Raw genomic sequence first — 15,127 nt, 5'->3', positions numbered from 1 at the left:
AATATTTCATCAAGAAAATTTTGGGAGTGGTAGGAAATACATTATTTTTTCCTTATATATATTCTGTTAATATAAGGGGATCATACATTTTATTGCAGTATATTACATAGACAAGCTAAAACATATTTCCAGAATAAGATTTATTGAATTTTTATTATTTTAATCACTGTTCATGTTTCATTTTAGCTTCTTCTAATCCTCAGATAATCTCACACATCAAAGATCTTAAAAAAAAAAAAAAAAAAAAGCTCAGTTCAGGGACATATCATATACTACCAGGGAACTATGAACATGTACAACCATCCTGGAAAACAATTTGGCAGTATGCTCTCCAACCATCCTTTGAATCTTTAAAAATGCATATCCTCTTTACCTACTGTATTTTACCTCTAAAAAAATAAATCCTTAAAAATAAATCATGGTTGTACATATATATATATATGTACAGAATATTCATTTGTAAAGTTATTCATAAATATCCATAATAAAAAAAATGGAAATCACCCATAATCGTAATTGTGGTAATCAATTAAGTTGTGGTACATAAAGATGGTAGATGCTATACAGTTATTATAATAATCACTTCTGATAACAGTCATAAGTTTTTGCTAAGTGAAAAAATTGGATAAAACAGTACATAAAACACCATCCAAATGTATTTCTATACATGTATATCAAGATAGTAATAGCAATTATCTCTGAGAATACAGGTGGTTTTCATTTTTCTTCTTTATCCCAATAGTCACATTTTATGCAAGAAATGCATAACTGAAGACCCAACATAATTCAAAACTCACATAATTCAAGATTAATCCTCACAGAAAAATTAATTCTATTTACCAGCAAAAGTGGAGCCACCATTTGGCAAGAACAGAGTTTACAACTGACTTGGCCCAGCTTTGAAATTAATTCTTCAAAAATTTTTATATCAATCCAAAATTTTCCATAAGTCATATATTATTTTTTTATTATATTATTTCCATTCACAACTCATATTTACATAAACTGCTATAAACAGTACCATATTTTTTGCATTTTCATATTTTATGCCAAGATATCTATTATGTCCATTACTTTCATAATCAGAATGAATCATTTTTTAAAGAAACAGGCTCTCAATAATTTACCCAAATCACTTTAACTTGTTTAGAAAAACCACTGAATTTTCAGTTCTTGGTATCCTCACAGATAATGTTACAGTACTCTCAAAATGATAATTACCACCACTGCAAAGAACAATATCTATTTTATATTTACATCAACTACCAATGAAAATAAATCATTTGCTCTGTGCTAGGGAGAAACTGTTCCAGACAGAATAAGACCAAAGCAATTAAGAAAGCCTCCAGCCTTTTCAAACTATCCAAGAAAAAACCCAAATTAACAAGAGGCCTTAGAAAACAAAATTCAACATCTGCGTATGAATGAAGGCTTTTTCATATACTGGTTGCTTTTTCAAGGGGCATCACTGTTTAACAATTTCATAAATGCACAAAAGGCAAGATGCCTGTAGTAGTGTTTGACTTATGATCACAAATATTAATGAAGACAAAAAAAGAATCCCTTATTCACCTGGTAAAAGAGTAGAGAAGTAACTGAAAATATTTTTTGTCATTCAGTTGGTATTTTTATACTTGCCAATTGAAAGAGGAAGTGTGTTTAATAATACAACCAAGAGTTTCACACCTTTCATCCTTCTATACAATATACTTTGGAGGAATGTTTCATAAAGAACTATAAATATTTTTTAAAATACATATCAAAGGTAAGACTGGCTGGATAAAAGTTACAAACTATCATCTTAATTTTTTCTAATTGTTTTTCCATCTCATTTTCTCTAGTATCTCAAACCTAACAATCCATTGAACCCATTGTGACTCCAAACCACTGATCCTACTACATTGTTATTGTATTTTTCCCCTTAAAGGCCTCACTTCCTCCTTACCTGGCTTAATTCCTATGGTCAATCATTTCCATCACTGAATTGCACGTGCGCTCATCTCCCTTGCCCCTCTCATGCTGTCATACTTGTTGGGCGAAATCATAATGCTGGTTAAACCTAATAGTTCATCTACTCCTCTCCTGCAACCACGTAGCTGAACTCTGATGAAGAAAAACACGCAACCAGTCTGACTGATCTCATTTTAGTGACTAGGACCTTTAAATGAGCCTTAATGCTGTACACCGTCCCACTCTCCCAGAGAATTTTTTTTGATATTCTTATATCTCCTCAACCTCATAACTCTCACCCCCATCCACACTTCAGCTGATGACTCTGATTCCAACTTCACTAAGAGTATTGAAACAATCAAAGAAAAGAGTACTTGCACAAACTCCATCACCACATTACTAATATCTGCACCCATAAACTCCGTGTTCCTGGCTGCTACCATAGATCACTGGGACTATTCTGCCCACCAGGGAACAATCTGCAATGTCTACAGACAATTTTTTTTTTTTTTTTTTTTTTGCGGTACGCGAGCCTCTCACTGCCGTGGCCTCTCCCGTCGCGGAGCGCAGGCTCCGGACGCGCAGGCTCAGCGGCCATGGCTCACGGGCCCAGCCGCTCCGCGGCACGTGGGATCCTCCCGGACCGGGGCGCGAACCCGCGTCCCCTGCATCGGCAGGCGGACTCTCAACCGCTGCGCCACCAGGGAAGCCCTACAGACATTTTTGATTGTCACAACTAGGCATAGTGGTGTCACTGGCATCTAGTGAGTAGAGGCCGCTGATGCTGCTAAACATCTGCAATACACAGGACAGCCTCCAGGACAAAGAATTATCTGATCTAAAATGCCAAGAGTGCCCAGGCCGAGAAACTCTGCCACAAATGAACTGTCCATGCTCCTATCGGAAGCCTATCCCTCCACTGGATTCCTTCCCCTCTAGTCTACTCCTGCAAGAATCCTCTCCACTACTCCCCTATGTCAAATTTTTGCTTTCCACTGAGTCATAAAAGAAAAAATAATCTCAGCCTAACATCTGCTGTCATCTTCAACTTACTTCTCTGCTCCCTTTTATGAAAACTTCCCCAAAGAGCTGCCCATGCTCACCGTCTCCAATTCTTCTCTTCCCACTCTCTTTTAAACAGCTCCAGTCAGGCTTTCACTCTCACCATTTCAGCAAAACAGCTATTGCCAAGGTCACCAATGACCTCCACATTACTACCTTTTACGGTTCACCTTCAACTCCTCATCTTACTTGACCATCAACACCATGTTAATCACTTGCTCCTTCTTGATACATTTTCCTCATTTGGCTTCTGAGATATCACACTCCACATTCTTCTGGTTTTCCTCTTACCTCAATGGACAATCCTCACTTGCTGTATCTTCCTCCTGCCCCTGACCTCTTAATGTCAGAGTGCTCAGTACTCAGTGCTCTTCTCTACCTATATGCCCTCCCTTGGAGATCTCGTCCAGTCTAAAGGCTTTAAATTCCATTTATATATCAATGACTCCCAAATGTACAGCTCTAGTCCAGACCTCTTTCCTAAACTCCAGACTAATATATTCAACTCCCTACTAGATATTTCCACTTGGTTATCACATGTCCAAAACAGAACTCTTGATCTTCCCTCAAAACCTATTCTTTACCACTCAGTAGATGGCAACTTTATTTTTCCAGTTATTCAGACCAAAACTCAGGACTTATCTTGGCTCTTTTTCTTGTACTCCATATCCAAGGTGTCGAGAAACCCTTAGCTTTACCTTAAAAACACATCCAGGGTCCAACATTTCTCACAATCTCCATCTCACCTGCAGTAGCCCATAAGCCTCTTAACTAATGTCCCTACTTCTATCATTGCATGCCTACAGTTTATTCTCAACCCAGTAGTTAGAATGATCTAACATGATCAGATCATGTCAGTCCTCTGTACAAAATCCTCCAATGGCTCCCCATTGTTTTACTTAGAAAAAAAGCCAAAGGCCTTACGATGGCTTACAAGACCCCATGTAATCTGGTACCCAATACTCTCTGATCTCACCCTCTATCACACTCCCCTTTGCTCACTCCACCCACAGTGGTCTCCCTGCTCTTCTTAAAACACTCCAAGCATGTTCCAGTCTTAGGGCCTTTGCACTAGCCATCCTCTCTAAGAGGATCTACTGATACTCTTCCCTCAGGCAGCTCATAGGTACTCTGTTACCTCCTTCAAGTGTTTGAAAAGGTGATATCAGGACCACCCTACCATTCTAATCACCCTATTTAATAATACATCCTGTTCCCCACTTTGCCCCTTTTCCCCATAGCACTTATCACCTTCTAAAATGGTACAAATTTTACTTATTTATTTATTAAATTGTTCATTATCTGTTTCCTGTACCAGAATGTAAAAAAAAAAAGTAAGTGAACAATTATACATGTTTTATATCCACTATTTACTATACTTTTGTCCTGTTTCCAAAGGAATTCCCACCAACACTTGGGCTGCATTTCTCCAATCTTCTTCTTTTTCATATATGGATGCAAGATGCTGTCTTATGGAAGCAACCTGGAATAGGAGGTACACATGTTAAATTATTTCCACTGATACTAGTAAACTAGTTAAAATAAATAGATGATAATCTATTGTGACAATGCTCTCATTCAACATATTACGCAGGCAAGTAAATAGTAAAAGTTTACCTAGACTACCCAAATTTTTAATGAATTTTGCATTCACAGAATATCAAGAGTGAACTAACACATTCTGCAATGTGGATTATGGCAATAATTTAGTTTAAATATTAAGTTTTGCTTTTGTGTCACTGCATATATAATGCTATAGTTCTCCTATGTTCTCAGCCTAATCAACAATTTTACTGATTTAAAAAAATTATCTAGGGACTTCCCTGGTGGCACAGTGGTTAAGAATCCGCCTGCCAATGCAGGGGACACGGGTTTGAGCCCTGGTCCGGGAAGATCCCACATGCCGCAGAGCAACTAAGCCCGTGTGCCACAACTACTGAGCCTGCGCTCTACAGCCCGCGAGCCACAACTACTGAAGCCCACGCGCCTAGAGCCCGTGCTCCACAACAAAAGAAGCCACCAAAATGAGAAGCCCGTGTACCGCAACGAAGAGTAGGCCCCGCTTGCCGCAACTAGAGAAAGCCCGTGCGCAGCAACGAAGACCCAACGCAGCCAAAAATAAAATAAATAAATAAATACATAAAATTTTTAAAAAATATATCTAAAGAGTAATATTTGGTTCATAAAACCAAATTATAGTATATGAGCAAATGTCAGCTGGACTTAAAACATCATGATGTTTATTTGATCTTACATTGTAAAATGCTGTTTGGCACACTGTTTTGTAAAAATGAAGTTGAATGATTACCTTCTTTAAAAATTTAATAGTATCTCTCAAAATAATTGCTGCTATCTCAGTTTAAAAATCGCCACTCTAATAGCCAATATTTTATAATAACTATAAATGGAATATAACCTTTAAAAATCGTGAATCACTATGTTGTACACCTGCAACTTATAATAATATTGTACATCAATTATATCTCAATTAAAAAAAAGAAACACATAATAAACAGAGTCCTAAAAACAAAACAAAAACCACTGCTCTAGGTTTTTACCTGCTCCTCAAATGAAATGACTCTAGGCTGGATCTTTTCCAAGGTGAAATGATAGATTTCTTTGGCTGTGCTATCAGGTAGGCTAGGGAGATGTGTGCAGAAATCAGTCAGCAACTGGCGAGAGATCACGAGGCTGACATTCTCATTTACCACTTGTTAAAAAAAGTAAGGGATAAGAAAACATGAGTAATTTATGTTTTCATTAAGCAATCAATTTTCACCTAAAATTAATACTAAAAATAATATATACCAGGGTACTCTTCAAAGCATTATTTAGGGATCTCCACACCCCTGTGACCTTATATTATAGAACCAGTTTTCCTTATGTTGAATTATCTGATCACATAACAACTACACCAAAACAGTAAAAATATCACAACTTTTCTAAGAAACAGAAATGGCTGGGAAAAAGTTTTAACAGTTGAGAATTTTACGTCATTCTTTTCTCTTCTTTATTTTTCTACAAATTGAAGGCACAGAAACACTTATATTTTTATTAATGTTCTTATATTCCACCTAGCTACAAAAAAAGAGTTAAAGAAGAAACAGTGAAATAATCTTCATGAAGTTTAAATAAAGCGAGTAGTGACAGTTACTGCCACTTGTACTTTCTTGATAAAAACAATAAATACGAACTTAGGTCAGCATTAGATGCATAGACATATTTTATGACACTGTTTATAAACATTTATGAGGTATTATTATATATGATTAAGGATGAAAACTCTGGAGACACACTGCTTCCAAATCCTCCTGATTACATGCCCTCAGGCAAGAGACTTAACTTCTCCATGCTTCTCTTTCCTCTTCTGTAAAATGTGGATAAGTTGCTGTGAAGCTTTAATGCAATATACATAAAGTGCTTTAAACAATACCTGGCACACAGCACTCAGCAAATGTGAGTTATTATTATCACTATTATTACATTTTAAAAAGATGCATCATGCTTGTGAACCACTCCTTAGATAAATTAGGTTTAAATCAGTAGTTACTGGGGAAATAAATGACAGTTCAAAACTATTCAGTTGATGCAAATGATTTTAACAGTAGACTGCTTTTTTTTGGTGGCTCATTGGATTCAAAGTTTATATAAAGATCAAAGTTTATAAAAAGCACTACTCTTTTGCTACTAAGTGCAACTGTCTTAAAAAAAAGCCACTCAAAGAGTTTTTCTGAAACCATTGCCAGTTTGTCTCACATTGCAGGCCCCAATTTTTTGAGGCAGTAACTGACAGGCCTTGTAACTAATCAGTTTATAGTATACTAATTGGAATTGGATGATATTGGATGTGACTGAGAACAGTTGCATTACAAGTGCCATTAGGTACCTATAACTGTTAGAAATTACTATACAAACTAGCACTTCTCAGGGAAATATAAGTAAATAAGAACTATAAGTAAGAAAACCTAGTTTCTAGTCTGGGTTCTGCCACTGACTAACTGAATGTCCTTGGGCAAAAAGTCACCTAATCCTGAGACTCATTTTATAATATATTATATAGAGCTATCTATACCTGCATTGTTAGTCACAAGGTTATGAAAAGGAGCCTGTGTGATGGATAATGTGTATGAAAGCACAGTGTAAACTGTAAAGCACTATCAAGTATCATTAATATTGTGAACTCAGGATAAATTCCAGCCTGAATTTTGAGTAATTTTCCAGATAACTGGATATGTTTGAAGTCAGGGAGTGGGGAAGAGTGTCTTAAAGAATGGAAATTTCTAGTTCCCATTCAAAAGAAATGTTCTTAACATTAACAACAGCTAACACTTATCTAGTACTTATCATGTGCCAGGTACTATACTAAGCACTCCATTATGGATATTAACTCATTTAATCTCCCAAAAATTTTACAGGGTAGGTATCATATCCCCATTTTATAGACAAGGAAAAGGAGGCACAAAGAGGTTATATAACCTACCCAAGATCACATAGCTAATACAATAGCAGACCAGGATTTGAATCCAGACTATTCTTTTTTATCATTTGCTATATTGTCTCTCCATCAGTTGCTTTATCAATAACTATACAAAACCTTAATTGTAAACGTAACAATGGCTTCACATTGAAAAACAAATATCAAGTTGTAAGTAGTTTAAATTCTAAAATCAATCAAGCTCAATGCATATTTAATTTAATCTCAATGTAAATTATATTGACAATTTGTTATAAAACAAGGCTTGAGCAAATTTTTAAGTCCTAACTCAGTAATACAAGGCAAACACGGAATTTTCATTCCACTTACTTGCTTCCACAAAAGCTTTCAAAGCTTCTAGTTGTTCTGCCCCAGATAACTGAATGGCTTTTTCCAGGATCTGACGATACCTAAAACAATACCAAAAAGAAAAAGTGTTTAGAAGGCACTATATAGTCTAATGCTAACTTGATGTTTGTTCATTTCTATTTACCATGGTTTCTTTCATAGTGCTCTAGTTTGTGGTTTTCTTTATAGTACACTACAGATTTTTTTTTTAAGTTTCCAGTCCATCATAAGAAACACTAAATCTGTAATTCAAAGTGCTACTTCTTCTAGTTTTCTTTACAGTATATCACCATTTTTAAAGTTTTCATGTCTATCACAAAAAGAGTAAATCTAGGTTAATGGATCTAAGGTGCCACTCTTTCTTTCAAGTTTTAGTTTTGAATTTAAAACGTCAATTTTCTTTCAAGTGCCTCAAAAGATAAGCTATACTTCCTTCACTAAAGTACACACAAGAACATTACTTGAGGTGGCCCAGAACCTTTCCCTTATGGACCTAATGAATCTAGGGTTACCAACAATAGGATAATGTTGACTATGCAATGAAGCCAAATATTAGAGATTAAATGTCTCAGTGTGTACAAAATACATTCCACCAAGCCAAATGTCCTGACAGAACATCCTTCAGTGCCTATTAGTTCTTTACTTGCATTCAGTTCCAATACCTATTCTGCCTAATATTCATGATCACACAAAATTCAAATCAGCGTTCTACCAATGATGGGGAAATGTTAAAAACAAGAACACTAACAATTATTAGGCAATGGTAAGTTCTTTCCTAAACTATAAACTCCATGAGGACAGGGATTTTTGTTTTGTTTACTGCTACATATACAATGCCTAGAAGAGTACTTGGCACATCATAAGGACTCAAAGATCAGCAGTATTAGTAACATTTTATTTCTTAAATTGAGTGGTTGGTACATTGGTATTATACTATTCTTTATCCCTTTTGTTTGTCTCAATCATAATATTTATTAAAAGCATTAGTTAATGCATTTTACAAACCTAATTGCAATTATTCAGAACATTATCCAGAATATAGTCAAGAAATAAAAATATACAAATAGGGCCCAAACACATTCAAACCTATGACTTGTATTTGTAGGGCACACCCTCAAGCTACAATTCAGCACTTACTGATTCTCAACTCATACAATATTCTCACAGCCTTGGTTCTACGATTTCTCAAAACAGCAGTGAATCAAAGTGGCTTTGTAAGAAAGCAGGTATACTGACAGAAAAGATAGCTAACTCCAAAAGAAGAGACAAACAATTCCAAGAAAGCAAGGAAATATTATCAAGCTTTAAAATAAAAAATTGGCGCTTCCCTGGTGGCGCAGTGGTTGGGAGTCCGCCTGCCAGTGCAGGGGGCGCGGGTTCGTGCCCCGGTCCGGGAAGATCCCACATGCCGCGGAGCGGCTGGGCCCGTGAGCCATGGCCGCTGGGCCTGCGCGTCCGGAGCCTGTGCTCCGCAACGGGAGAGGCCACAACAGTGAGAGGCCCGCGTACCGGGGGAAAAAAAAAAAAAAAATTGTCATTTTAAAAATTGCTACATTTGAGGGATGAAATACAGTTATCTAAAAATTTATTTACATTGACTATCTCATTGGGAGTTCCCCGGTGGCCTAGTGGTTAGGATTCGGCGCTTTCACTGCCGTGGCCTGGGTTCAATCCCTGGTCGGGGAACTGAGATCCCACAAACTGTGCAGCGCAGCGAAAAAAAAAACAAAACTCATTCTCTCTCTCTACATATATACATATATATACACACACACATATACACATATATTTTCCATATCTATATTTATACATTTACTTTATTGCCCTGGGCATGGTTCTAGTTAATGCATTCAATGGTTTATTATTTCTTTTTTAGATTGGCTTTTCATAATCAATTAAATGAAGACTATGGCTAAACCCTCTTACTCTTAAATCCCAGTTATTTTATACTAATAATATTGTATTCAAAGATGACAATGTCTCACATAAAAATTTGCTAATAATTTAAGTTTTCATATATAGTTTCATAACTTATCAATCAACTAATCTGTATTGAGAACACCAAAAAAAAAAAAAATCTAAATCAATGGAAAAGATGGAAAAGTGACTGATGTGGAGAACATGACAAGTACCAAATATTTTTTCATTAAAAAATATTATGTTGGAAAAGAAACTTAATTAATTAAGGCACCTTGCATCTGTCCTATCCATTCATCATCATCAACAAATGTTTATCGAGCATCTATTATGTACATGAACTAAAGTTCAGTATGTCAATTTCTGATTTCTTGGTACTTGAAAGGAATCTGGAGGTAAATAAAACATATACACATGAAAATGTACCACAGCCACTATCTATGCTCAAAATGAGTGTAACAGGTATGCATTCACAGATCTTTCATTTACAGTAATGGTGAAATAGATATTGGACCAATCCTGCCTCCAAAACAACATAAAAAGTTGAAAGAAATGAAAAACAAATTTTAATAGCATAAAATCCTAAAGAGAAAGAGTAAAGAGAAGAGACTAAGAGCGCAAAGACGTGAACCATAGCTTCTGCCTGAAAGCATTTGCTGACTGTGGAAAGATAGCTGAGAGGCAGAGAGGCACTTCTGCTGGGGAGAAGTGGGCTCGGCTCTGGGGTGTTCTGCCATCTGCTGGAAACGCTGAAAGGCAAGCTGCAATTTCCGGCTGACTGATAAAACTAGAACAGGGATCTAAGGTTTTTTACCTGCCAAAGGAGGAAACACTAGCACTTTGGAAGCACGGTTACAAATGCTATTCCAAGGATCATCTAGTAAGGAGACCAATAAATTTGGAAGCCTTGGTCCTAGATTCCTAACCCTGTCAGGTGTCCAGCAGAAGGAAATGAAAATCCTCCCTGAAAGGTAACATCATAGACCTCCAGTTGTTTCTAAAAATACATTTAAAAATAATTTGCCCAACAACAAACGTTACAATGCATACGACAATATTAGCTGGAATCAACAAAAACAACAGACAATAGCAACAAACAGGGACTCCAGATACTGTAGTTACCAAAACGACTGAAATACACTTATGTTTATCAAGTTTATAGAGACAAAGACAAGCTTTTAAAAAGTTCCAGCAAGAAACTAGGAACCATAAAAAGTGTCATTTGAAAAAAGAATCACCAAAAGCTATAGAACTAAAAAATAATATTACCAAAACTTGAAATTCGGTGTAGTTCTTAATAGCAGACTAGACACATTTGACGAACTGAGAAACTAGAAAGTAGGAGAACTTATCCAGAATAAAGCCTTGAAATGGAAAGTACAGAAGACAGAGTAAGGGGCACAGAGGTCACAGTAACAAGGCCTAACAAGGGTTTCACCCGGGTCCTAGAGGAGAAAATAGAATGGGACAGAGGCAACATTTAAAGAGAGAGAGAGAGAGCTGAAAAACCTCTCAGGACAATGAACGATCCAATCCACTGATTCAAGAAACACAATGAAGCTTAACCAGGATAATGCGGTAGAGCAGTGGTCCCCAACCTTTTTGGCACCAGGGATGGGTTTCGTGGAAGACAATTTTTCCATGGAAGGGGTGTTCTGGGGAGTGGCGGTGGTTTAGGCAGTAACGTGAGCAACGGGGCGCGATGGGGGGTGGCAGATGAAGCTTCGCCCACCGCTCACCTCCTGCTCTCCTCTGCGGTCCGGTTCCTAACAGGCCTCGGACCCTTAGCAGTCCACCACCCGGGGGCTGGGGACCCCTGCAGTAGAGGATTTACAAAAATTGCCCACAATTCTTTTACTCCCTGTATCTATGCCTCTTTGCAATGTGACTTCGTAAGTCTTCACATCAAGAGGTAGAGTTTATCTCCCTACCCTTTCATCTGGGCTTGTTTTGACCAATAGAAGGCAACAGAAATAGAAGTGCCGTTCCAAGCCTGGAGTTTAAAAGAATTTGTCTTTACCTGCTGGAACGCGGCTTTGCCACATGAATGAGTCCAGGCCGACCTATTGGATGATGAGATATGTAGCCCAGTCACCTGCCACCGCCGCAGCCAACAGAGAAGCAGAGCTGCCTACCTGACCTGACTGCCTACATGTTGTTGACTACAGGTGCACCTGGAGCCCCTGTGGAACCAAGACCACGTGGAATAGGGAAGAATCAACCAGCTGGGCCCAGCCCAAAGTACCAAACAACAGAACTATAAGCTAAATAAATGATTGTTGTTTTAAGCGTGCAGTTCTGGGGTGGTTTATTTCACAGCAAAAGCTAATTGACATAGATAAGTAAAATCAAATCCACAGACACATCATAATGAAGTTGTAGAATATTAAAGACAAAATCTTACAGCTAAGTGCTAATATAATTTTTTAGAAGACAGAAATAATTTCCTAATGAGGTTGATCTTTTTTTTTAACATCTTTATTGGAGTATAATTGCTTTACAATGTTGTGTTAGTTTCTGCTGTATAACAAAGTGAATCAGCTATATGCATACATATATCCCCATATCCCTCCCTCTTGCATCTCACTTCCACCCTCCCTATCCCACCTCTCCCTCCCACCCTCCCTATCCCACCCCTCTAGGTGGTCACAAAGCACTGAGCTGATCTCCCTGTGCTATGCAGCTGCTTCCCACTAGCTATCTATTTTACATTTGGTAGCATATATATGTCAATGTTACTCTCTCACTTCATCCCAGCTTACCCTTCCCCCTCCCCGTCTCCTCAAGTCCATTCTCTACGCCTGTGTCTTTATTTCTGTCCTGCCGCTAGGTTCATGAGAACCATTTTTTTTTTAGATTCCATATATATGTGTTAGCATATGGTATTTGTTTTTCTCTTTCTGACTTGCTTCATTCTGTATGACAGACTCCAGGTTCATCCACCAATGAGGTTGATCTTTAAGCAGTCTAAATATTTGGACTTAGTTAGTGTTAAATGGGAAAGAGTAGGAGAAGACAGAAATTCTAGGCAAAAAAAATTAGTCTGAAATGCAGTCCAGTTTGCTGAAAGTAACATCAAACCAAAAGGTAGGTGTTTCGAGTTAAGGGCTCTGAGCCAAGCAGACAGACTGTATTCTGCCTTTGTCACTAGCTATGTGACCCCAGAGCAAAGGGTTTCACCTCTGTTTTCTCACATGTAATGTAAATACTAACACCTACTGTTTTCTCACATGTAATGTAAATACTATCACCTACTGTTTAAGATTTTAAAATGTAAGTAAAGTTGTGCCTGGCAGATGGTAAACACTAGATTTTAGGGAACTCCACTCTTCAGATAGGAACCGCTGAAACTTGTGTGTGGGAATAACAGAGAACCAGAGAATCTGTGTTAGAAGAGCTTTCCAGCTCTGTTTGTGTGTGTGTGTGTGTGTTTGTGTGTGTGTGTGTGTGTATCCTCTATTTTTTGACAAGTCTATTCCACTGTATTACTAGAAAGCTGTGATCCAAAGTCTACCTCTGTGAGGTAGAAAAGTCTATTTTCTTTTCTGCAAAACAGCTTTTTTTTTTTTTTTTTTTGCGGTACGCGGGCCTCTCACCGTTGTGGCCTCTCCCGTTGCGGAGCACAGGCTCCGGACACACAGGCTCAGCGACCATGGCTCACGGGCCCAGCCGCCCCGCGGCATGCGGGATCTTCCTGGACGGGGGCATGAACCCGTGTCCCCTGCATCGGAAGGCGGACTCTCAACCACTGCGCCACCAGGGAAGCCCCAAAACAGCTTTTTTAATAGTCAAGGGCAGTTAAAAGGTCTCCCTTTCTTGCCTTTCTCCATCCAGATTGACAGCTTTTTGTAAAATGAAGCATTTAGATTTCAAAGGCCTGATAGTTTCCTCTGAATACCCTCCATACCACAGAACTGGGAAGGAAAAAAAAAAAGAAGGGTCATATTTATATAGGATTGACTCAACAAAGACATATAATCCATGACCTCAAACCTGCCCTCAAAGAGAGAACATTCTAGTTGGAAAAGCAAGAAATAAAAAGATAAAACAACTAAGTGCTATCATAGAGGTAAACATAGGATGCCACTGGGCATGGGAAGGGCAACTAACCAGGTCCTCCATGTGTTGATGGTTGTTCAGAGAAGGTTTTTTGGAAGAAATAACATCTGAACTGAATTTTGAAGAACCACACAGGTTTTAGCCAAGTGAATAAGATAAGCTATCACAACAAATGCTCCCTCTCTCAAGGCTTTTTGCTTCTTCTAAAACTTTATATGAGATAACGAACACAATGCATAATATGTACAAAAGCAGTCTATATAATTTGCAAAAAATGCTTCTCATGTGACAATTTCTTACATCAATTTCAGACTGTTGTGTTATTTCATAGTTATGGGAAAGCATTTCTAATGGAAGTTTTGACAAGAAAAGCAGTGCAGTCTGGTGGGTTAAAAACGAGCTTTTTAGAGTAGACAAACCTGGTTTCAAATATATACTCTGCACCTTTCCAGCTATTCATTGAGTCAACCAATATTTATTGAATAACTACTGTTATAGATATTCTGCAAATTGCTGGTAACACACAGTATCAGTATTTTAAAAAGGAATTTACTCCATTCCTTCTTAATATGGAATCCTTTGTTACTCAGCTCCTAACATAAAGCCTAAAACCACTGATATATTTCAAGAGTATTTCTCTCATAAAGCATGTAGCTGACAGAACTGTTTTCTTACGAAAATAAATATGACACTGTTCTTGCCCAGATAGGACCAGTGTAACTTGGCCACTCTTCCCATAAAGAGGTAGACTCCATTTCCCCTCCCCTTGAATCTGGCCTGGTTATGTGACTTACTTTGACCAGTATTTGAGAACTGATGTTGTGAGACTTCCAAGGGTAACTTTAAGAGACCTTGCAGCTTCCACTCTCACCCTCTTGGAACACTCCCAAGGCCCTGTAAGGAATCCTCATCTAAACTATTGAATGAGAGGCAGTGTGGAGAGAGACCCAGCCAACAGCTAGATGTGTATGTGAGTCCATTTTAGCCCCACCAACCCCAGCTGAGCTGCCAGTTGACTGCACTTGTATGAGTGGGCCCAGACAAGACCAGCAAAATAGCTCAGTAGACCCAAAGCATCTTGAGAAATTATAATTGTTTTATACCATTAAGTTTCTGATTTGTTTACAAAGCAGTAAATAACTAAAGCACCCAATAAGGTGGATACTATTGTTTATCTGCAATTCAGAGCAGTGGAAGTAAATGCTTAGCTTAAGTTTCAGAATCCTGCAAATACATGAAAACTTTATCTCTTCTGATAGCTTCTTTTTTTTTTTTTTTTTTTTTTTTTTTGCGGTACGCGGGCCTCTCACTGTTGTG

The 15,127-nt window shown here is 37.8% G+C and overlaps 1 protein-coding gene across 1 annotated transcript in view; it reads right to left on the bottom strand.

Annotated features, from left to right (window-relative positions):
• Nucleotides 1-15,127, bottom strand: part of COPS4 (COP9 signalosome subunit 4) — a 36,362-nt gene that overhangs the window by 19,445 nt on the left and 1,790 nt on the right. The window contains exons 2-4 of the mRNA XM_007127556.4: nt 7,817-7,896; nt 5,571-5,722; nt 4,392-4,495 (exon numbers count right to left, since the gene is read on the bottom strand). Coding sequence (XP_007127618.1) covers nt 4,392-4,495; nt 5,571-5,722; nt 7,817-7,896 — 336 coding nt within the window. The remainder of the gene's footprint in view (nt 1-4,391; nt 4,496-5,570; nt 5,723-7,816; nt 7,897-15,127) is intronic.

The sequence above is a fragment of the Physeter macrocephalus genome, chromosome 7 (assembly GCF_002837175.3).
Source record: "Physeter macrocephalus isolate SW-GA chromosome 7, ASM283717v5, whole genome shotgun sequence".
Lineage (NCBI taxonomy): Eukaryota > Metazoa > Chordata > Mammalia > Artiodactyla > Physeteridae > Physeter > Physeter macrocephalus.
Note: the sequence above shows the minus strand (reverse complement) of the source record. Positions and strands in the feature narration are given on the sequence as shown.